This window comes from Dipodomys merriami, unplaced genomic scaffold (genome assembly GCF_024711535.1).
Source record: "Dipodomys merriami isolate MVZ:Mamm:240054 unplaced genomic scaffold, mDipMer1.0.p SCAF_19, whole genome shotgun sequence".
NCBI classification, from domain to species: domain Eukaryota; kingdom Metazoa; phylum Chordata; class Mammalia; order Rodentia; family Heteromyidae; genus Dipodomys; species Dipodomys merriami.
The window spans coordinates 12,783,170-12,807,154 of NW_027203270.1; the positions used below are offsets into that span (position 1 = coordinate 12,783,170).

Here is a 23,985-nt window from a genome sequence, read left to right on the forward strand (position 1 = left end):
GAGCACAGGACAGATACCAGTTATTACTTACACATGAATGAATGAAAAGTTATGCGCTTACTGCATATCACTTCAATTCATATTCAACCAATGTTTATTAAAAACCCAATATACATATAAAGGGCCGAGCATGCTAGACACTTCACATGGTTATCACATTTAATCCTCACAACCACCTTATGAAGGAGGCATCATCAGTGCAATGAACAAATGAAAAGCTAAGGCTCAGAGACAGTAAGTGGCTTATCCAATACTCCCCAGTGCAAAAGCAAGGGTTTGAATTCAGGACTGTTAAATTCCAAGTCAGGAACTTTCCCCTTGGTATCACACTGCCTCTCTGCAGGGTAAAGGTAATCTCTGCCATACACAGCACCAGCTCCTGAGCTGTTGCCTCCTAGACTCAGGCTATAACTGACAGGTAAAGCCGGCCAGAAGGGAAGAGAGTAAGGGAGAATGTTAGAGGAGGTTTCCTTTCCTAGAGGTTAGAGGAATGGGATTCCAATCTAACCGAGGGCTTTCCTCTAATGCTGTCTTGGTGGCAAGAGTATACTATGCTAGATGGGCAGTTGCTCACACCTGTAATCCTAGCTACTCAAGAGGCTGAGACCTGAGAATGGAGGTTTGAAATCAGCTTGAACAGACAAACCAGCAAGTCTCTTCTCTCCAATTAATCTGCAAAAAGAAGTGAAGCTATGGTTCAAGTGGTACAAACACTAGCCTTGAGTGAAAAAGCTAAAGACAGAAGCAGGACTTTAGTTGAAGACACCACCCCCCCAAAAAAAAAGTGAACTATGCTAAGAGAGACTACCACTACTCCACTACTCCAGAGGGAGATTCCCAGGAGCCTGCAAGTTCAAGTCAGATATGGAGAACAAGATAACTTTTTGTTTTGTTTTGGTACCAGTCCTGGGGCTTGAACTCATAGGCCAGGGCACTGTCCTGAGTTTTTTTGCTTAAGACTTAACACTCTACCTCTTGGGCCACAACTCCCTTTCTGGCCTTTTTGGTGGTTAATTGGAGATAAGAGTCTCACAGACTCATGCTCTGGCTGGCTTTGAACCATAATCCTCAGAGCTCAGCTTCCTAAGTAGTTAGATTATAGGCATGAGCCACCAGCACCCAGCTCTTAGATGTCTTCTGAGACTTCTGGAAGTGATAGTAGAGGACCAGAACCTGAGGAAAGGGAAGAAGGATGAGCTCATCTTGGAGTGTTGTCAGAGAACCAACAGAGGAGACTGGAGACAAGTCATCCCCATCAGGCTTCACTGAGATGCTTCTCAACCCACCACCTCCCACACTGGCCAGAAAGGAAGGCTTTCTACTAAGATGCTTCCCTCTCAGTCTATCTTCTCAGGCTTTTTCCAGGACTTCCGGGTCTCCAGGAATATCTTGACCAGTGACAGGAGGATGGGCACAGCCATAGGTAAGAAGAGTGGGATGTAGATGGCAAATTTCTGGTCATCAGGAAAATAGAGGAGGTGGAGGAGTGAAGGATCAAAAAAGGCACGTTCAGAGGATGTCACTGCTTCTTGGCTGGCGACAAAGGCAGATGACAAGTGCCCAGAGGCCAACTCCTCTGCTGCCTTCTGGACTGCAGCCACAGCCTTATACACCTAGGAAAGGGAGGGGAAGGGGATCATTAATATATCTAATACATCAGTGGGGAGGGCACTGTACTTTACTATGCCTTCAATCTAGCAGGGGGATTGCCTGGAGTCCACCCAGGATATATGGAAGTCAATGGGTCTAATAAGGGCTGTGGTTCACTTTCTGAGGGTCAGCTTAGCACCTTCATTCCCTCTCGTGTAGACCCTTGCTGGGGAACTCAGTAAGTACACCTTAAGGAACTTCATTCCCTCTCATGTAGACCCTTGCTGGGGAACTCAGTAAGTACACCTTAAGGAAGGCCGAAGCAATTAAGGACAGCACGCCTATACTCACCCTGGTCCTCTCCGACCACTTTAATTCTAGGCCACTGAATCCATCCACCCTCTACCCACTCACCTCAGACGCCACATCATCCTTGATGACAATGTTGCTGATCTTGCCCAGAAGCTGAGCCAAGGAGGTGAGGGTGGTGGTGGCTGTGGCCAGATTCTCCACTGACCGAGCCCAGAGCAGCCGGTCTAGCTCCCAGGTCATTAGTCCTTCACTCTTAAACTTTGAAAGAAGACATTTTGGAGGCACCTTGGGCTGAGCAATCCCAAAGAGCAGCCTGTAGGAACAGCCGAGGGAGAGCAAAAGTTGCTGTGACCAGAATATGGGAGACAATGGCTTAAGATTCCTAGAAAAATCTACTCTAAGCTAATGATTTTCAGTCTTACCAAAACCATAGACTCATGGTAGATAAGCAGCAACCCTAGTAATCCAGAAACCCCAAACCACATTTCAACCAGTGTTACTGTTTTTACTTGCTCCTACGTTAGAATTCCAAGGCCTTGGGGGCTGGGAAGGTGGCTCAGCGGTAGAGCGTTTGCCTTGCATGCCTGAGGCCCAGGGTTCGATTCCTCAGCACCATATAAGCAAAAAGAAAAAAGCCGGAAGTGGCGCTGTGGCTCAAGTGGTAGAGCGCTAGCCTTGAGCTGAAGAGCTGAGGGACAGCACCCAGGCCCACAGTTCAGGCCCCACGACCGGACCCAACAACAACAACAAAAAAAGAATTCCAAGGCCTTGCTTGAAAAAGCATCTATGGCTAAAATATTTCTGATAATACCAACTTAGTTCAATCCCTTTTCTCTCCAGCCTCTCTTTAGATACATGGGGTCAAAAGGACTTAAAGGATGATCCAGGACCACCTTTGAAAAGGTATGTGTGCTGTGCTTGTCTAAGGCTGCACCCATGACAGACATTGATAATCATCACAATACTCTATCCTGATGATCCAGACACGGTCTTAGAATCCTCATCACAGAGCTTCAGGCAGCCACACTCAACCAGTCAGTTAGCAGAAGTCAACAGCTGCTTTGGGTTTTGGGTTTTGTTTTTATGTTTTGTTTTGTTTTCTTGGGGCTGGTACTAGAGATTGAACTTGACATTTGGGCACTGTCCCTTAGTTTTTTTTTCTATTCAAGAATGGTGCTCTTCTACTGCTTAAGCCATACCTCCACTTTTGACTCTTTTTTTGGTGGTAAACTGTAGAGGAGAGTCTCCTAGCTGGCTACTGGTGGCTCACGCCTGTAATTCTAGCTAGTCAGGAGGCTAAGATCTGAGGATCATGGTTTAAAGCCAGCCCAGGCAGTAAAGTCTGAGACTCTTATCTCCAATTAACCACCAAAATGCAGGAAATGGAGCTGCAGCTCAAGTGGTAGACCACTAGCCTTAAGCACCCCCAAAAATAAAAGTAATAGCTCAGGGACAGTACCCAGGCCTGAGATCAAGCTCCTCCAGGATAAGCTCATTCACATACATACACACAAGAGTCTCACAGACTTTTCTGCCTATGCTGGCTTCAAACCAGCATCCTCAGATCTCAGCCTTCTGAATAGGATGACAGTTGTGAGCTTTCAGCCCTCAGTTTCAGCTGTTTTCTGAAGTGTCCTAATCACACCTGGATACCTCACTTCCAGGAAGTCTATTTTTCTGAAAACAAGATTTTGTTAGCTGCTTTTCCTTCGAAGCCATCTTTGGGAACCTTTTTTTGGCTTGTCTGGGGCTCTCTCCCCCCAAGTGAGATTTCATTCTCTTTTACTTTTGAGAGCAGAGACTATAGCCACACTTTCCATAGCCATCCCCACGTGGATCACCCAAGGCCTCACCGCAACTGAGCCAGGAACACTTCCATCACTTGCACCATGTCCACCTCCACTCTCACTGGCAGCTCAGAGGCATTATAGGTTTGGGGGTCAACATTATATACCTGAAAAGAGGGGAAAATGCAGTTTGCCACACTATCACACCAGACCATGCACTGCTCTACCCTTAGCATGCTGAAGATAATGAGAGAAAAGGAAGTTGTCTTCTGGTCTTAGAAGCAACAAACCAACAGCATTGCTAGATAACTGGTTTGGGGGTTTTTTTGGTGCCAGTCCTGAGACTTGAACTCAGGGCCGGGACACTGTCCCTAAGCTTTTATGCTCAAGTCTAGTGCTCTACCACTGTGAGCCCTCCATTTCTAGCTTTTTGGTAGTTAATTAGAGAAAAGAGTCTCACAGACTTTCCTGCCTTAGCTGGCTTTGAGCTACGATCCTTAGATCTCAGCCTCCTGAGTAGCTAGGATTACAGGCATTAACAAGCAGCATTTGGCTGCTAATCTTTTCTTAAGTACCTACTATGAGGTGCTTTCAGTAAATTACCTCAATTAAGCTTTTAAAATTCTGTGGAAATAAAAAGGTTGGGCTGAGAATGTGGCTTGGTGGTAGAGTACTTGCCTAACATGCATGGAGCCCTGGATTTGATTCCTCAGTACCACATAAACAGAAAAAGCTGGAAGTGGTGCAATGGCTCAAGCAGTAAAGCGCTAGCCTTGAGCACAGAGAGGCTCAGGGTCAGAGCCCTGGCCCTGAGTTTAAGCTCCAGGACCAATAAAACAAAACAAATAAAAAAGGCTTTAAAAAAAAATAATACTAGAGGCTGGGAAGGTGGCTCAGTGGTAGAGCGCATGCCTTGCATGCCAGAGGCCCTGGGTTCGATTCCTCAGCACCATATAAGCAAAAAGAAAAAAGCCGGAAGAGGCACCATGGCTCAAGAGGCACAGTGCTAGCCTCGAGCTGAAGAGCTAAGGGACAGCACCCAGGCCCAGAGTTCAAGCCCCATGGCTCACAATAAGTAAATAAACAAACAAACTATTACATAGTTCCCACACTATGAAAAGCTTTGGTCTAACAGGGGACAGAGAGTTCCTAACCTTTCAAGACTTCCATGGAACTAAGATGGTGTTATGGGCTGGCCTAAATGCAAACTGGTAAGCATAAAAGGGTCACAACACAAGTTGGGCACCAATGGCTCATGCCTGTAATCCTAGCTAGTCAGGAGGCTGAAATCTGAGGATTGAAATTCAAAGCCAGCCTAGGCAGGAAAATCTATGAGACTTTTATCTCCAATTAACACTAAAAAAATCACAAGTAGAGCTCTGGTTCAAGTGGTAGAGTGCCAGCCTTGAGTGAAAAAGCTAAAGGATAGCACCCAGGCTCTGAGTTCAAGCCCCAGTACAGGCACACCCCCCCCAAAAGTCAACACCAAAAACACTAAAGAAAAGAAGATAAGGGTTAGAAGAGGAGGGGCACAGAACACACTCTCACCCTGTTAGGGCCTGACCCCAGGTCCTAGGCTGGACCATAGAGAATACCTGCCCCTTCCCAACTCAGGAGAAAAGCTGTAGGAATAGTTTCAGGGAAATATGTCTATCCTTGAAACTCAGCTTCCAGACCTGCTAAGTATGACTATTACCATAATGCCACCCCAGCGGGGACTGTGGAAGGCGTTGGTAGGCATTGGAACCCCATTTTTGTTCTGAATGTATAGCGGGGAGTGGACCAGCTCAGGCACATAGAGTAGGAAGTTGAGCACAGGATACAAGGAGGCAGCACTGGATCCTGTGGTACAAAGAGAAGCAAAGTTAGGATATCAAAGTATGTTAGAACTCAATCTTAGCTCTAGGTCTCTAATCTACTGTCCACCCATGCTGGGACTCAGCTTCTCCTATTGATCATTACTAGGATATCTTCTAGTTAAAGACCTCTGAATTTCTCCCAAGATATGCTACATAGATGGAGCCCAGAACTTAGCTCTAGAGCACCCCTGGAGTCTTCTCCTGTTGAAAAGTCCCTCCTTAGCAGGCTAAGACAGTTCCTTCAGCCACTGCCACAAGGCACTCCCTTATAATCACTAGTTTTATGCACAAGTGCAAATGTGCCTTCAGGTCAATTTCCTCCTCCTTCAATAACTTAATATCATGTTAAAGTTTTTTTGTTTTGTTTTGTTTTTTTTTTTTGCCAGTGCAGGGGCTTGAACTCAGGACCTGGGCACTATCCTTGAGCCTCTTTTGTTCAAGCCTAGCACTCTACCACTTGAGCCACAGCACCATTTCCAGCTTTTTCTGTGTATGTGTACTGAGGAATTGAACCCAGGGTTTCATGCATGCGAGGCAAGCAATCTACCACTAAGCCACATTCCTAGCCCAAAGTGCAAACTCTTTTTTTTTTTTTTTTTTTGGGTCCGGTCGTGGGGCCTGAACTCTGGGCCTGGGCGCTGTCCCTCAGCTCTTCAGCTCAAGGCTAGCGCTGTACCACTTGAGCCACAGCACCACTTCCGGCTTTTTTCTTTTTGCTTATGTGGTGCTGAGGAATCAAACCCAGGGCCTCAGGCATGCAAGGCAAGCACTCTACCACTAAGCCACATTCCCAGCCCAAAGTGCAAACTCTTTAACATGATTTTGTGGTTGTTGTTGTTATTGTGGTTCTGAACTTAGGGCCTCATGCTTGCTAGGCAGGTGCTCTACTCATGGAGCCATACTCTAGCCCTTTTCTGCTTTCAATTTCAGGTCTTGCAGTTTTTCCCAGGCCTGCCTGGATCACAATCCTCCTACCTACAGCCTGGCTGTAACTACCCACATAAATATAACCATACATGCCTACTGTGCCTGAATTATTGAGATAGGGAGTGGATCTCACTAACTTTTGCCTGGGCTGGTCTTGAACTGCAATTCTCCCAAGTAGCTGGAATTACAGGTGTGAGCCACTACACTTAGCCTATATAATCCTTAAGATCTAGTGTCTTTCTGCCTTGCCAACCTAATCTTTGGTCACTCACTCATACTCTAGCCACAGGAAACTGCACTGAGCTCCCTAAATGTCTATGTCCTTACACTTCCACATCTAAGTGTATAGTTCCCTTTGCCCAAATTGTCTTTGGGTCTTTGTATTCAGCATTGTTACAAAGCAAACCCTCAGCTGTTGTTTGTCAAATGAATGGAAAGCCTATGCCAATGGCTCACACCTGTAATCCTAGCTACTCAGGAGGCTGAGATCTGAGGATCACAGTTTAAAACCAGCCCAGGCAGGAAAGTCTGTGAGACTCTTAGCTCCAATTAACTACCAAAAAGGTGAAAGTGGTAGAGTGCTAGCCTTGAGCAAAAAAGCTCAGGACAGCACCCAGGCCCTTCAGTTTAGGACCCAGGAATGGCACAAAAAGGCTAGATTTGGGGCTGGGAAGGTGGCTCAGTGGTAGAGTGCTTGCCTTGCATGCCTGAGGCACGGGGTTCGATTCCTCAGCACCACATAAGCAAAAAGGAAAAAAGCTGGAAGTGGCGCTGTGGCTCAAGTGGTAGAGCGCTAGCCTTGAGCTGAAGAGCTAAGGGACAGCGCTCAGGCCCAGAGTTCAGGCCCCACAACCGGACCCAAAAAAAAAAAAAAAAGGCTAGATTTGTGGCTCATGCAGTAGAGTGCCTACAAATGAGAAGCCCTGAGTTAAAATCCCAGCACCAAAAGAAAAAGAAAAAGAATGAATAGAGGCTAACTACTGGTGGCTCACAACTATAATCTTACCAACTCAGGAGGCTGAGTCATGAGTGAAAGACAGCTCAAGACTTTGGCCAACATCATGAGATTCTTTCTCAAAAAAAAAAAAAAAAAAAAACAGCAAAAAGCAGGGCTAGAGACCAAACTCAATTGGTAAAGTGATAGCTGAGTGAGTGAAAGGCCCTGAGTTCAAGCCCCAGTAATGCAAAAAAAAAAAAAAAAAAAAGAATAGAGGAGTTTGCTGATGCCTCACCCACCAAAGCTACTCCTCCCATCACACCTGATCCACACTGGACCCTCCAGTGCCTGAGTACATCACTAACTGTGATGTACTCAAATTTAGATTGGTTTACTTGAATTATAGTTACTGGCCATGACCACTCTTCCTAGAGTCCACCCTCAAAATTGAAAGATCATAAATCATAGCTTTGAGTTCTTCCACCTCAATCAGCAGAACCATCCATTCAAATTCTACCTTCATGTGCTTCAACTGCCTTTCTTACATGTGGCTGTATCTTTCCTAAAAAGCTTTTAAAGAAGACCTAGCCTAGTCATTCACTAAGAAATGCTTGGATGATTTTTTAATAAGACAGGTGTGAACATGGAGATGTCATCAGAACGTTACAAAAAAGGAGCTTAGCCAGGCGCCAGTAGCTCACACCGGTAATCCTAGCTACTCAGGAGGCTAAGATCTGAGGACAGATTCAAAGCCAAACCATGCAGGACAGTCCATGAGACTCATCTCCAATTAACCACCAAAAAGCCAGAAGTAGAGCTATGGCTCAAGTGGTAGAGCATTAGCCTTGAGCACAAAAGATCAGGCACAGTGCCCAGGCCCTGAGCTCAAGCCCCAGGATGATCATGTACAGACAAAGAAAAAAAAAAAAAAAGGAGCCTAAATTTCTCTACTCCCCTCATATGGACCTAGACTGAGAAGCATCACAATAAACAAAACTCCTTCAATCCCGAGCTGTGCCTTCCTGAGTCTCCCTGGCCTGGAAAACAGATATTTGTCATCAGGAGCTCACCCAGACGGGACTCTACAGGGTTAATCACATGGGGGAGGCTATTTATGCCCAAGTAGTAGCTGGATGAGGCTGGGTCAAAGCGAGGGTTTACCCCCAACACCGCATAGTAAAGGATCTGTGGAGCAAAAAGAGAAGATGTGACTTTTAATATTGATTTTCAATCTATTTTCTCCCTAAAAAGATTTGGGGTACCTTAAGAATATATAAGCAGCCGGGCACTGGTGGCTCAAGCCTGTAATCCTAGCTACTCAGGAGGCTGAGATCTGAGGATGGCAGTTCAAAGCCAGCCCAGGCAGGAAACTCCGTGAGACTCTTTTTTTTTTTTCTTTTTGTCGGTCGTGGGGCTTGAACTCTGGGCTTGGGTGCTGCCCTTGTGTTCTTCAGCTCAAGGCAAGCGCTCTACCGCTTGAGCCATAGCACCACTTCTGGTTTTCTAGCACTTTATTGGAGATAAGAGCCTCACGACCAGACTGGCTTTGAACCGCGATCCTCAGATCTTAGCCTCCTGAGTAGCTAGGATTACAGGCGTGAGCCACCGGTGCTGGGCTCCATGAGACTCTTATCTCCAATAAACCACTCAAAAACCTGAAGTGGTGCTGTGGCTCAAGTGGTAGAGCACTCGCCTTGAGCTGAAGGGCGGGAAAGCAGAGATTATTCTGAGTAAAACAATACAGAATATCTAAAAACACCTTAATGAATCTCCTTAATTAACAAACACTTTAAAAAAAAAGTCAGATACCAATCAGGTAACAGTCTGGTACCAGGTACCAGATTATGGCTCATGTCATAATCCTTAGATACTCAGGAGGCTGAGATCTGAGAATGGAGGTTCAAAGTCAGCCTGGGCAGGAAATTCCATGAGACTCTTATCTCCAAAAAAGCTGGAAATTGAACAATAGCTCAAGTGATTCAAGTGATAGGACACTAGCCTTGAGAACAAAAGGTCAGGTACAGTGCCCAGGTCCCTGAGTTCAAACCCCAGGAACACACACACACACGCACGCACGCACGCACGCACGCACGCACGCACGCACGCACGCACGCACGCACTCACGAATATCAGCAAGTAAAACAGACTCTGATGGAGAGGGACCCTACTGGGGGTAGGGAGCACTAATGAAGATGTTGAATAAGGATGAATATTGCCTATGTAGTTTATTTGCATTATGAAAAGAGAACAATAAGATTTATTAAAATTGTTTAAGAAGAAAAGTGAGATAGAGGAGAGTGATCTCAGAGGGGGGTGAGGTTGATGGGGATACATGGTTTACATGTGTAGAAATGTCTCACTATGAATCCTCCTTTGTACTACTAATGTATGCTAATAAAAAGGAGAAGATGCAAAAAAAAAAAAAAAAAGACACAACCAAGGACAGGTGTGAACCACCATCATGCAGTTCTGTAAGAATTTTATCTCTAATTAACCACCAAAAAAAGCCAGAAGCAGAGCTGTGGCTCTGTGATAAAACACTAGCCTTGAGGAAAAAACAAACAAACAACTCAAGGACAGTGCCCAGACTCTGAATTCAGGCTCCAGGACTGACACCAATAAATAAATACATAAGCACATAAATAAATAAACAAATAAAAACTTTCTTAAAATCAGAGCTAAGAGAAACAGGAATATGAAATAAAATAATTAAATGCTTTACATGCTTGAAAAACATCCATTTTTACCAGGTTTCCTAACAAAGAGGCAAACAGTCATGAAAGTCATTGGCTACAAAACCACATCAAGCCAGTTATTCAGAAGTAACCACTCCCCCTACCAAGACTTGCTAAATTTCTCCTGTGTTTTCCCTACCTGGTCACAGTGATATACCTTGGCCAAAGTAGAGGTAGAAAGCTACATTCTTACATCTTTATCATTACCAGACTCACATGTAGTAATGATACAGGAGGTTCGTTCTTTTGGTCCATCTTTTGTTTTTAAATAAATTCCTTTAGGATGACTGATGGCATTAACTTCTAGGCACAACTTCTAAGTAAGTTCTAAAGGGAGCCATAACAAAGTTGCTATGTTAACAGGCATTGACAGAACTCCTTGAGCTGGACATCAAGGGAAAGTAAAGACACCAGAACCAGCCCACAGTGACAGATGGACAGACACAAATATGCACACACATCTTCCCATGTCAGCCTCTGTCAGTACCTGCCTTTATGCATACACCTGTACTACCAAATCATCAAGCTCTAAGGGATGGTAGAAGAGAGGTCTATGTTAACACTAAGTATGTAGAAACGTCGAGAAGTTTCCTAAAAATCTCACCTGGGAGTCCACAGAGAAGTTGCCAACCGCACTGAGGGCATTCAGGAAGGGCTGCACATAGCGCTGGACAGCCCCCTCTATGTCCCAGTGGACATCATGGGATTTGGGGTCTGGATTGAGTAAACTGAAGGTGATCTCATACCCTAGAGAAACAGAAGTCAGCTTTATGGATCAAGGAAGAGGGACAGCCTCTACCCCTCCTAAAATGAACTTGTTTCTCCTCTGGAATAGGATTGGGTTACTATCATAGAACCAAAGGGAAGATAAACATGGGATGAAAAAACTAAGTGTTTTTAAGAAAAAGTTGAAGCCAGGCACTGGTGGCTCACACCTGTAATCCTACTTAGGAAGTTGAGATCTAAGAGTCACAGTTCAAGCCAGCCAGGGCAAGAGTCTCTGAAACTCTCATCTCCAATTCGCCAACAAAAAGCTGGAAGGAGCAGGCGCCGGTGGCTCATGCCTATAATCCTAGCTACTCAGGAGACTGAGATCTGAGGATCAAGGTTCAAAGCCAGTCCAGGCAGGAAAGTTCGTGAGACTCTTTAATTTTTTTTTTGGGGGTCCGGTCGTGGGGCCTGAACTCTGGGCCTGGGCGCTGTCCTTCAGCATTTCAGCTCAAGGCTAGCGCTCTTCCACTTGAGCCATAGTGCCACTTCCGGCTTTTTTCTTTTTGCTTATGTGGTGCTGGGGAATCGAACCCAGAGCCTCAGGCATGCAAGGCAAGCGCTCTACCACTGAGCCACCTTCCCAGCCCCCAAATTCGTGAGACTCTTATCTCCAATTAACCACCAGAAAACTGGAAGTGGCACTGTGGCTCAAGTGGTAGAGTATTAGCCTTGAGCTGAAGAGCTCAGGGACAGCCCCCAGGTCCAGAGTTCAAGCCCCATGACTGGAAAAAAAAACAACAACAACAAAACACTCAGAGACAGTGCCCAGGCCTTAAGTTCAAGCCTTAGGACTAGCACAAAAAAGAAAAAGAAAAAGAAAAGGTTGAGCCAGGCACCCATGGCTTATGCCTGTACCTCCATACTCAGGAAACTGAGATCTGAGGATTGTGGTTCAAAGCTAGTCTGGGCGGGAAAGTCCATGAGACTCTCATCTGCAACTAACCACCAAAAACCTGGAAGTGGATTTATAGCTCAAGTGGCAGAGTGTTGGACTTACGAAGATAGGAAGGAAGAAAGGAAGGGAGGGAAGGAGGGAGAAGGGAGGAAGGGAGGGAGGGAGGGGAAAAGAAAAAGCTGAGATCAGAGAAGAAAGTAGTAAGCACTTTGCATGTTCCTTCTTGCTCCACATAACCCATTTCCTTTTCCTTTTTACAGCCAAGCCCAGTGTCCTACCCAAGCTGGACTTGAGAGGCCGCCTGTTATCAGAGCTCCACTTGTTCTCTGGAAGATGGTCAGCTAGAGCAGCAGCAAGCACATCCTCAGTCAAAGACATGGCCTGGGCTACTTGGATCACGCGACGGCCAATGATGTTAAAAGCCTCGTGGTGCATTATCCCCCGTACAACTGCTGTCCTCTCAGGCCCAATGTAGCTCATCATGTCCTGTGAGGAGTGAGCAAGGGACAGAATCCCATGACTCAGTGAAAAAAAGCAGAAAAGCACTCTAGGTTCTCTCTGTTTTGATTACTTCTGTTGCGATAGGGTCACACTATAGCCCAGGAAGGCCTTAAATTTGCCATCATCTTTTCTCAATCTCCCAAGTGCTGAGATTATAGGATGCAATACTATGCCTCAATCTGACATCTATATTTGAAAATTTTGCCTTTTGATATTAACCAAAGGCTTATCCCACTCTCTAGATCCATGGTGAGCTATTAACTCAGCATTTCTTTTTTTTTTTTGTCGGTCGTGGGGCTTGAACTCTGGGCCTGGGCGCTGTCCCTCAGCTCTTCAGCTCAAGGCGAGTGCTCTACCACTTGAGCTACAGCGCCACTTCCGGTTTTCTGGTGGTTTATTGGAGATAGGAGTCTCACAGTCTCTCCTGCCCGGGCTGGCTTTGAACCTCGATCCTCAGATCTCAGCCTCCTGAGTAGCTAGGATTACAGGCGTGAGCCACCAGCGCCCGGCTTTAACTCAGCATTTCTGAGCTGGAACCTTATATGAGTGCTTTCATATATTTCTATTGTCCTTTCTTTCCCAGTAGACACTGGGAAAGACCAGGTCTAACCAGCATTTAAATTTTAGGGGGGTAAAAATGGTAAATTGGAAACCAACAGAAGACATGCTGAGCAAGAAAAGCAGAATTATTTACATAATTTACATAAATTTACATTATGAAAGTAACTCATGGTGAAGAGGCAAGAACAAGAACGTTCACAGCAGCATTAAATCAAATAGTGAAAAGCTAAGTAATCTAAATTCCCATCAGAAATAGAACAGATAAATTATGTTCATACAATGAAACAGAGATCCAACTATACATATCAGCACAGATGATTCTCTCAAAGATAACTCTTGAGCAAAATTAAAGTTGCTGAAAAATATAGATGTCCTGCAATACATATATATTATGTAGTTATATAAGTTCAAAACTAAATACAGGGGCTGGAAGTGATAGAGTGCTTGCCTTGCATGTATGAGGTTCTGGGTTCAATTCCTTAGCACCACATAAGCAGAAAAAAACAAAAGTGGAACTGTGGCTCAGTGGTAGAGCCCTAGCCTTGAGCTGAAGAGCTGAGGGACAGTGCCCAGGCCCAGAGTTCAGGCTCCATGACTGACCAAAAAAAAAAAAAAAAAAAACTAAACTAAATACATTATTCAAAGACATGTGATTGAACTCTAAAGAAAAGGACAAAGCAGGTGTCAGTGGCTCACACCTATAATCCTAGCTACTCAGGAGACTGAGATATGAGGATCATGGTTCAAAGCCAGCCCTGGCAGGAAACTCCATGAGACTCTTTTTTTTTTTTTTTGGGGGGGAGGGGGTTTATGGGGCCTGAACTCTGGGCCTAGGTGCTATCCCTCAGCTCTTCAGCTCAAGGCTAGCGCTCTACCACTTGAGCCACAGTGCCACTTCTGGCTTTTTTCTTTTTGCTTATGTGGTGCTGAGGAATGGAACCCAGGGCCTCATGCATGCAAGGCAAACACTCTACCACTGAGCCACCTTCCCAGCCCCACTCCATGAGACTCTTATCTCCAGTAAACCACCAGAAAACGAGAAGTGGCGCTGTGGCTCAAGTGGTAGAGCACTTGCCTTGAGCTAGAGAGGGCAGGGACAGTGCCCAAGCCCAGAGTTCAAATCCCATGACCGACCAAAAAAAAAAAGAAAAGGACAGAACACAGTCACCTGGTACTAAACAGAGTAGGGTATAATCATGTTGATCACAGGTTCCAGATATATTATTACATTAGAGTTTGCAAAATGGGGTTGGATACATAGATATTCACTAAAATTCTCTTTCATTTTTTTTTCCCTCAGCAGTAGCAAGCACACTATTACTTGAGTTACCCCCTAGTTAGTTTTCAGGCAGGGTCTCACAATTTTTGCCTAGGGCTAGACTTGGACTTCTAGGTTAGCTGGGATTACTACTACATCAGGCTTATTGGTTAAGATGGTATCTTAGCCAGGCCCCAGTGGTCATCCCTGTAATACTAGCTACTAAGAAGGCTGAGATCTGAGGATCATGGTTCAAAGCCAGCCTGGGCAGGAAAGTCTGTGAGACTCTTATCTTCAATAAAGTACTAGAAAACGGGAAGTGGCACTGCGGCTCAAGTGGTAGAGCGCTAACCTTGAGCTGAAGAGCTCAAGAACAGCACCCAGGCCGAGTTCAAGTCCCACAACCACCAAAACAAAAACAAAAAAAAAAAAGGCAATGATGATCAAAGCCAGCAAGGGTAGGAAAGTCCTGAGACTCTTATCTCCAATGAACCACCAAAAAACCAGAAGTGGAGCTGTGTCTCAAGTAGCAGAATGCTAATCTTGACCAACAAAGCTCAGGGACAGCACTCAGGGCCTGAGTTCAAGCGTCAAGACTAGCACTCCCCCTTCTACCCCCCTCCCAAAAAAAACCACAGAGGTAGTGTCTTGCTAACTTTTTGCTAGGCTGACCACAAACTGTGATCCTCCTCAGCCTGGACTCCCAACTAGGTAGTATTATAGGAATAAACCACCAGACTCAGATTCTTTCATTTTTTTAAAATAAAATTTAAATATTTTATTGGATACCAATGGCTTATGCTTATGATCCTTGGTATTCAGACGTTGGAGATCTTAGGATCACACTTCAAAGACAGCCTAGGCTGAATAGTCTGTCAGATTCCATCTCCAATTAACCGGCAAAATAAATGCAACCGAGGAGTGGTTCAAGTAGTAGATCACCAGCTCTGAGCAAAAAAGCTGAATAAGAGCATGAGACCTTGAGTTCAAGCCCCTGTATTGGCCCTAATAATAATGATAAAAAATAAATAAATATTTAATTATAAATTAAAAAGAGAAATGGTAGATGGCCTAGCTCCCACCCAGCAATCTGCTCCTAATATGAAAAGGTCAATGTATCAACTGTATTCTCATCACAACTTATTTAAATCAGCTTCTTTTGGGAGGAGGTGTGGGGAGGAAATGAGGAGGTAATGATCAAGTGGAAGGGTGGTTTGTCACAAGGTATCACTGGGCAGTCCAGGCTGGCCTCAAACTTCTGAACCTTCTGCCTCAGCCAAGTGCAAGGATTACAGGTGAGGGCCACCACGCCCAGCTTAGTTATTCTTATAAATATTACTAATTTTTTTTCCCACTACTTTACATGGTCACTGGTACTTTCACCACACATAAGTCTTGGATTTTTTTTTTTTTTTGTCAATCATAGGGCTTGAAATCTGGGCTTGGGCGCTGTCCCTCAGCTCTTCAGCTCCAGGTGAGTGCTCTACCACTTGAGCCACAGCACCACTTCCAAGTGTTCTGGTGGTTAATTGCAGATAAAGAGTCTCACGGCCTTTCCTTCCAAGGTTGGCTTTGAACCATGATCTTCAGATCTCAGCCTCCTGAGGATTACAGGCATGAGCCACCAGCACCCAGCTAAGTCTTGGACTTAGTAAGACCCAAACCAATGTCAATAAATAAACTTTTACTAACATTCTTTTTTAAAATATGTGGAGCCGGGAACCTATGCTCACACCTGTAATCTAGTAACTCAGGAGGCTGAGATCTGAGGATCATGGTTTGAAACTTGCCTGGGCAGGAAGGAAATTGAGCTGTGGCTCAAATGGTAGAGTGCTAGCCTTGAGCAAAAAAGCTCAGGGACACAGGGTCACAACAAATTGGAGAGAGATTCGACAAGTGGGACTTCCTTAAAATAAAAAGTTTCTGCACAGCTAAAGACATAGCATCCAAACTAGAAAAACAGCCAACTAATTGGAAAAAAATATTTACCAGCAATATATCAGACAAGGGAATAATATCCAGTATATACAGGGAACTCAAGAAACTAATCCCTCCTAAACCTAACAAATCGATTACTAAATGGGCAAGGGAACTAAAGAGAGACTTTTCAGAAGAAGAGATACAAATGGCAAAGAAACACATGGGGAAATGTTCACCATCCCTGGTTGTAAAGGAAATGCAAACAAAAACAACCCTGCGATATCACCTTACCCCAGTCAGAATGGCCCGCATCCTAAATTCAGCCAACAGAAATGCTGGAGGGGATGCGGAGAAAGAGGAACCCTTTTACACTGCTAGAGGGAATGTACACTAATACAACCACTTTGGAAAGCAGTCTGGAGGGTACTCAGAAAGCTAAATATAGATCTCCTCTATGACCCAGTGATACCACTCCTAGGCATCTATCCTGAAAAACAGGAACCAGGATACAAGGACACATGCACACCTCCATGTTCATTGCAGCACTGTTTACAATAGCCAGGATATGGCAACAACCCAGATGTCCCACTACAGATGGATGGATCCAAAGACTGTGATACCTATGTACAATGGAATATTATTCAGCCATTAGAAAGGACAAAATAATGGCTTTTGCAGGGAAATGGATGGAACTAGAAAAAATCATGTTGAGTGAGGTAAGCCAAGAGTAAAGAGACAAACGGCACATGGTCTCCCTGATATGTGGATGTTAAATCCAAAACATAAGGAGATGCAACAAAGTAAACAAAACTGGAGAAACACAGGACCTCCACTCATCTGGCATTACTAAATGATCCCATGCTGCTAACCATATATATGGTATATATGTGCACATCAGAGGGAAACTAGGAGGAAGACATAGAAACAGAGGGAAACAGGGGAAAAAATACAACAGAGGGGCCCATCAGCTGCACTGGACATTGATCAAAACGAACTAAGCAACTCAATGGAAGCGATGGGAGGGAGGGAATGAGAGGGATAGAGGGAACAGCTGACACTAAGCAAAAGGAAAGAAATGTACATATCACCCAATGTGTTAGAAATAACTATACCGGGGCTGGGAAGGTGGCTCAGTGGTAGAGTGCTTGCCTTGCATGCATGAGGCCCTGGGTTCGATTCCTCAGCACCACATAAGCAGAAAATAAAAAAGCCGGAAGTGGTGCTATGGCTCAAGTGGTAGCCTTGAGCTGAAGAGCTGAGGGACAGCGCCCAGGCCCAGAGCTGAGGCCCCACTTCTGGACCAAAAAAAAAAAAAAAAAGAAATAACTGTATCGTCAAAGCTCATCAAAGCTCATAGAATTCACAAACCTTATAGACCACGATAAAGACAATTTGCCCCATGAAGGTTAGAATGTGCTTGTGACTTTAACTAAGTATCACTACCTCACAATACTGTGAAATTTGCGAAATTTATGTAATCACTTAATCACAATAAAAAAAACTTAAGAAAAAATAAAAAATTTTAAAAAGCTCAGGGACAATGCCTAGGCCCTAAGTTCAAGCTGCAGGACTGGCACACACAAACACAAAGAGAGATGTGGAGTTTTCTGTAGCAGATAGGAGACAGAGACAACACTGCTATAAAAAGGAGGTCCTGAGCTGCTCTGCTTACTTACCTGGGGAAGGAGTGAAGAGTTTTCAGAGATCACATACACAGTCAGGGAACCCTCTGCTTGCTCCTGAGGCTCAGCTAACATGGCTTTTGCCTCTGTAGACAAGAGAAGGTGATATACCATTCCATTCCCCTACACCCCTGAGAGTACTTGGGCCACTCCTCCATTCACAGTCAAATGCCAGGTAAGTCAGAGGTCTGCTCTCAAGCCCTCAGGAGCCCAAGGTAAAACTTTAAGGCGCCTCAGAAAGACTTTGCAAGCTAAGACAAACATATCATGGAAATTCTTTTTTTTTTTTTTTGTCGGTCATGGGGCTTGAACTCTGGGCCTGCATGATGTCCCTCAGCTCTTCAGCTAGGGCTCTACCACTTGAGCCACACTGCCTTCCGGCTTTTTCTGCTTATGTGGTGCTGAGGAATGGAACCGAGGGCCTCATGCATGCAAGGCAAGCACTCTACCATTGACCCACCTTCCCAGCCCACATCATGGAAATTCTATACTTAATATCAGAAGGAAAAAAGCAAGCATCTTCTGAATTGGTGTGACCACTGCTTCTAGTACCATGCACACTGCTCAATGATAGTGCTTCCTCCTCATAGTCCAAAGCTCTCCGATAGGCCTTCTGGAAACGGCATTTGATTTTCATTTTGTCTAAAGAGAAAGAAACAGTATAATGAGAAGATCAAGCATTAGATGTCAGTCACATTTCCAGCCAGAAAACTGAGGATGGAAAACTGGTTGTTTACAAAGACCTAGCACCAAGCAGCCACAGTCAACTCTAATAATTTCTGCAAGGATGATAAACACAAGACAACCTGGTTCTCACTTCTGCCTATACTCCCTCTGGAGAGTCTATTAAAATATTCATTATGGGCTGGGAATGTGGCTTAGTGGTAGAGGGCTTGACTAGCATGCATGAAGACCTGGGTTCGATTCCTCAGTACCATATAAACAGAAAAAGCCAGAAGTGGTGCTGTGCTCAAGTGGTAGAACGCTAGCCTTGAGCACAGAGAGGCTCAGGGAAAGCACCTAGGCCCTGAGTTCAAGCCCCAGGACTGGCAAAATTAATTAATTAATTAATTAATTAAAGATTCATTATATTGGGGCTGGGAAGGTGGCTCAGTGGTACAGTGCTTGCCTTGTATGCATGAGGTCCTGGGTTCGATTTCTCAGCAACACATAAGCAGAAAAATCAGCACTATGGCTCAAGTAGTACAGCGCTAGCTGAAGAGCTAGCTGAAGAGCTGAGGGACAGCACCCAGGCCCAGGCCCAGGCCCAGAGTTCAGGCCCCATGACAGACAAAAAAAAAAAGATTCATTATATCAGTATGTGAAAGGAAAAAAAAAGGTCATTCCGGGGCTGGGAAGGTGGCTCAGTGGTAGAGTGCTTGCCTTGCATGCCTGAGGCCCTGGCTTCAATTCCTCAGCACCACATAAGCAAAAAGAAAAAAGCCGGAAGTGGTGCTGTAACTCAAGTGGTGGCTAGCCCTGAGCTGAAGAGCTGAGGGACAGCGCCCAGACCCAGAGTTCAGGCCCCACGACCGGACCCAAAAAAAAAACAACAAAAAAAAGAATTTATTAAAAAAAAAAAAAGAATTTATTAAAAAAAAAAGGTCATTCCAATTGATAGCCCAAAATAATTTAATAAATATTCTTTAATAAAAAGACACATTTAATGACAAAAAATACACACTTAGTAAAGACCCATTTAATACCAAAACACTAAGAACAATTTCATTGAAGTCAGTAAAAAAAAAAAAATTACTGCAATCTCCTCTATTTCTCATTATTCAGCATTGTTCTTTCTCTTTTTTCACCAGTCCTGGCTTGAACCTCAGGGTGTAAGTGCTGACTCTGAGCTTCTTTTTGCTCAAAGCTAGCACTCTACCACTTGACCCACAGCACCACTTCTGGTTTTCTGATGGTTAATTGGAGGTAAGAGTCTCATAGACTTTCCTGCTCCAGCTGGCTTCAAACCTCGATCCTCAAATCACATTCTCCTGAGTAGCTAGGCTTACAGAGGTGAACCACTGGTACCAAGCTCAACACTGTACTTTCTAAACTTCAATGTAATAAGAGAAATGAAACTTACAAATATTTAAAAGAAAGAGGGAAACGGCCACTTTTGAAGTAGTATAATTATTTTCAAAAAAAAGTCAGAGAACCATAAAAATAAAAAATTAGGGCTGGGAAGGTGGCTCAGTGGTAGAGCGCTTGCTTTGCATGCATGAGGCCCTGGGTTGGATTCCTCAGCACCACATAAGCAAAAATCTGGAAGTGGTGCTGTGGCTCAAGTGATAGAGCACTAGCCTTGAGCTGAAGAGCTGAGGGACAGTGCCCAGGCCCAGAGTTCAGGCCCACAACCGGACCCAAAAAAAAAAAAAATTATTAGAAGTAGTAATAGGGGTAGGGTGCCAGTAGCTCACGCCTTAATCCTAGCTACTCAGAAAGCTGTGCTCTGAGGATCAAGGTTCAAACCCAGCCCGGGCAGGAAACTCTGTGAGACTCTTATCTCCAATAAACCACTAGAAAACCAGAAATGGCTCTGTGGCTCAAGTGGTAGAATGCTCACCTTGAGCTGAAGAGCGCAGGGACAGCACCCAGACCCAGAGTTCAAGCCCTGTGACCAACAAAAAGAAAAAGAAAAAGAAGTAGTAACAGGGTTGGGAATGTGGCTTAGTAGTAGAGTGTTTGCCTAGCATGCATGAAGCCCTGGGTTTGATTCCTCATTACCACATAAACAGAAAAAGCTGGCAATGGCACTGTGGCTCAAGTGGTAGAGTGCTGGCCGTGAGCAAAAGAAGCTCAGGGACAGTGCCCAGGCTCTGAGTTCAAGCCCCAGGACTGGCAAAAAAAGTACTAACAGTTCAGTAAGATGATTCCTTACAAGAATAAGTGACGGGGCTGGGAAGGTGGCTCAGTGGTAGAGCGCTTGCCTTGCATACATGAGGCCCTGGGTTCGATTCCTCAGCCCCACATAAGCAAAAAGTAAAAAGCCGGAAGTGGTGCTGTGGCTCAGGTGGTAGAGCGCTAGCCTTGAGCTGAAAAAGCTGAGGGACAGCGCCCAGGCCCAGAGTTCAGTCCCCATGACCGGACCAAAAAAAAAAAAAAAAGAATAAGTGACGACATCTAAGGGAAGCTAGGAGGAGGGCACAGAATCAGAGGGAAATCGGAAAATATACAACAGAGGGGTCCATCAGCTGCACTGGACATTGATCAAAACAAACTAAGCAACTCAAGGGCAGCAATGGGAAGGAGGGAATGAGAGGGAAAGAGGGAACAGTTTACACTAAGCAAAAGGAAAGAAATGTACATATCACCCGATGTGTAAGAAATGTGTAAGAATTCACAAACATTATAGACCATGATAATGCCAATTTGCCTTGTGAAGGTTAAAACGTGTTTGTGACTTTAACTATCTCACAAAACTGCAAAATTTGTGAAATTTATGTTGCCATTTAATCCCAGTAAAAAACTAAAAAAAAAAAAAAAAAAGAATATGTGACAATGAATAGCTACAGTAAGTAACAACAATATCCACTTAGAAAGTAACCTTTTTTCCCCTCATACCAGGGTTTGAACTCAGGGTCTCATGCTTGCTTGGCTAGTGCTCTACCACTTGAGACATGTCTCCAGACTGATATTTACCTGGGTTTTTTGAGGGTAGGGGTTCTCCTGAACTTTTCTACCCAAGCTGGAAGTAGAGCTGTGTGGCTCAAGTGGTAAAGTGATAGCCTTCAGCCCAAAAGCTCAAAATAAGTGCCCAGACCCTGAATTCAACCCCAGAACTGGCACACACACTAAAAAAAGGACAAAACAATTTAAGGAAATGCAATATATTGAGCCTGATTAGAAGAAACTAGCTATGAAATTACACCTTTGAGAACCTGGGGAAATCTAAACATACACGGGAATTAGGTGAAATTAAAGAATTGTTACAGGGTTGGAAATATGGCTTAGTGGTAGAGCGCTTGCCTAGCAGGCATGAAGCCCTGGGTTCGACTCCTCAGTACCACATAAATAGAAAAAGCTGGAAGTGGTGTTGTGGCTCAAGTGGTAGAGTGATAGCCTTGAGCAATAAAGCTCAGGGACAGTGTCCAGGCCCTGAGTTCAAGCCCCAGAACTGGCACAAAAAAAAAAAAAGAATTGTTACACTAATGCTAGTGGCTCATGCTTATAATCCTAGTTACTCAGGAGGCTGAAATCTAAGGATCAAGGTTCAAAGCCAGCAGAAGAATCTTTAAGACTTTATCTCCAATTTACCAGGAAAAAAAGCTAAACTACGAAGGTGGCCCAAGTGGTAGAAAACCAGTTCTGAGCAGAGCTGGAGCAAGGCCTGAATTTAAACATTGACTTCAAACCCAGCACTGAAAAAAGTAATAATAATATTATTATAATAAGTATTAAATTAGTTAATTAAATTATTGAATTCTTAAATCTTTATAATTATTACTAAACCTTAGACAGGTGCTGGTGGCTCACAATTGCAATCCTAGCTACTCAGGAGGCTGAGATCTGAGGATCTAGGTTTAAAGCTAGCCTGGACAGGAAAGTTGTGAAACTCTTATCTCCAATTAATGACCAGAAAAGTGGAAGTGAAGCTGTGGCTCAAATTGGTAGAGTCATAGCCTTGAGCAGAAAAGCTCAGGGACAGTGCCCAGGTCCTGAGTTGAAACCCCACGACCGACAAATCCATTAATTAATTAATTAAATTTTCTTAGTCAAGCAAGTGGCTCATGCCTGCCTACAATCCTGGCTATTCAGGAGGCTGGGATCTGAGGATTGAGGTTTGAGGCCTGCCTGACGACAAACATTCTCTAGACTCCAGCTCTATCATCCAAGATAACCAACCAGTAACCTAGCAAATAGGAGTTCACATCCCAGTATTAAAGAAAAGAAAAACGAAAGGTTATGGGATGCTGATACTCCTCCAATGCAATCACCTCTGTACACTGGAAAGGCATCTCTGACCCCTCCTCTCCAGCCCTACAGGAACTCACATTTCAGAGGGATCTCTCTTTCGTGCACAACCGTGAAAGGTAGCTTCTCCTGGTCGTCCAGAGGCACTGAATCCCGGGTAAACACCACAGTAACTGGCACCTTGAGCCGTAGCTGCAGGGAGTGGGGCGGGGGGGGGGGGGGGAGGAGGGAGGGTAATTAGCAGGGTCTCGGCCTAGCCCAGTGGGCGGTCCTCGGGCCTCCCCCGCCGAGGTCTCACCTGCAGGGCGTTCAGCCCACTGATCTCGGCATAAGGCAGAGGGGCCCGGTACGTCTCCGTGGTCTTCCACCACAGCGGCAGTCCCAGCGGGATGGCAACCGCAGCGAAGAAGAGGGCGGCGCGTTTGCCCCGGATCACCTCTGGGGACCCGAGGGTACGAAGTGAAGAGCGGGAATCGGGTTTGACGGCCCGCGCCGTGCCGGGGAGTCCGGACGAGTCCTGGCAACCTGTCCCCACTGACCCTCAGCCCGCGCCCAGAGGGGCCCTGACCCCATTCTGCAGGCATCCCGTCCAACACCACCCACCCGCGTCGTGCAGGACCTCTCACACACCTCAATGCCCACCCCCTTGCAATGCTCCCTAGTAATTCTGGACCCACAGACCCCACCCGAAGACCACGGTACCTAGATCCGTAGCCGCGGCCCCCGCGGCCCCGGCGGCCGCCATGCTCGCTTCCGGCTGCTCAGGTTTGCCAAGGGGCGGAGCTGCGTGAGCCTCCTCCAATAGGAAGCCTCGCTACGAGAGGGCGGGACCACGGCAGCGATGAGGGACACACGCTAGCGACCTTTTGGTTGTACGCGGGAGAAAGACGCAAGGGGGCGGAGGCTACTGCGAGCATCGCTGAGGTTTTGGAAGGCTGCAGAATCTTGGGACTGTGGGGAAAACTCAGTACGGTTAAGAACACCAGTATAATCCCGGGCTTCCCCGGTAAGCACACTCTTAACCCCAGAGCGCCAACCCTGCAGCTGTTCAATATAGTCGCTTGGACAACGATGGGGAGAAATATTTACTGAAAAGGGGAGGTATTTGCTGAATTGACATCTTAAAGAGCCTGGTGCAAGGAAACCCTCAAATGTCATCGGTCACCTTTATCGTTTCTCATTCTAGACGCTCTCTCCTCGAACCTCAAACACGGAAGTAGCAAGAGCTGCCTTTTATTACCAAAATAATAATACTGATAATAGGCTTCTCTAATTTTATTTATTTTATTGTTTGTGCCAGTTAGGGGCTTGAACTCAGGGCCTTGGGCACTGTTCCTGG

At 45.2% G+C, this 23,985-nt stretch overlaps 1 protein-coding gene across 1 annotated transcript; it reads right to left on the reverse strand.

Annotated features, from left to right (window-relative positions):
* Positions 1-76: 76 nt before the first annotated feature.
* Pigs (phosphatidylinositol glycan anchor biosynthesis class S) lies at positions 77-23,410 on the reverse strand. The gene is made up of 12 exons (XM_070027296.1): positions 23,349-23,410; positions 22,945-23,084; positions 22,727-22,838; positions 18,288-18,377; positions 17,730-17,821; positions 12,092-12,299; positions 10,752-10,894; positions 8,483-8,597; positions 5,386-5,531; positions 3,756-3,856; positions 2,005-2,215; positions 77-1,613 (listed from the first exon to the last, which is right to left on the reverse strand). The coding sequence occupies exons 1-12, from the start codon at positions 23,389-23,391 to the stop codon at positions 1,338-1,340; spliced, it is 1,677 nt and encodes a 558-aa protein (XP_069883397.1). The 5' UTR covers positions 23,392-23,410; the 3' UTR covers positions 77-1,337.
* Between the last annotated feature and the right edge of the window lie 575 nt (positions 23,411-23,985).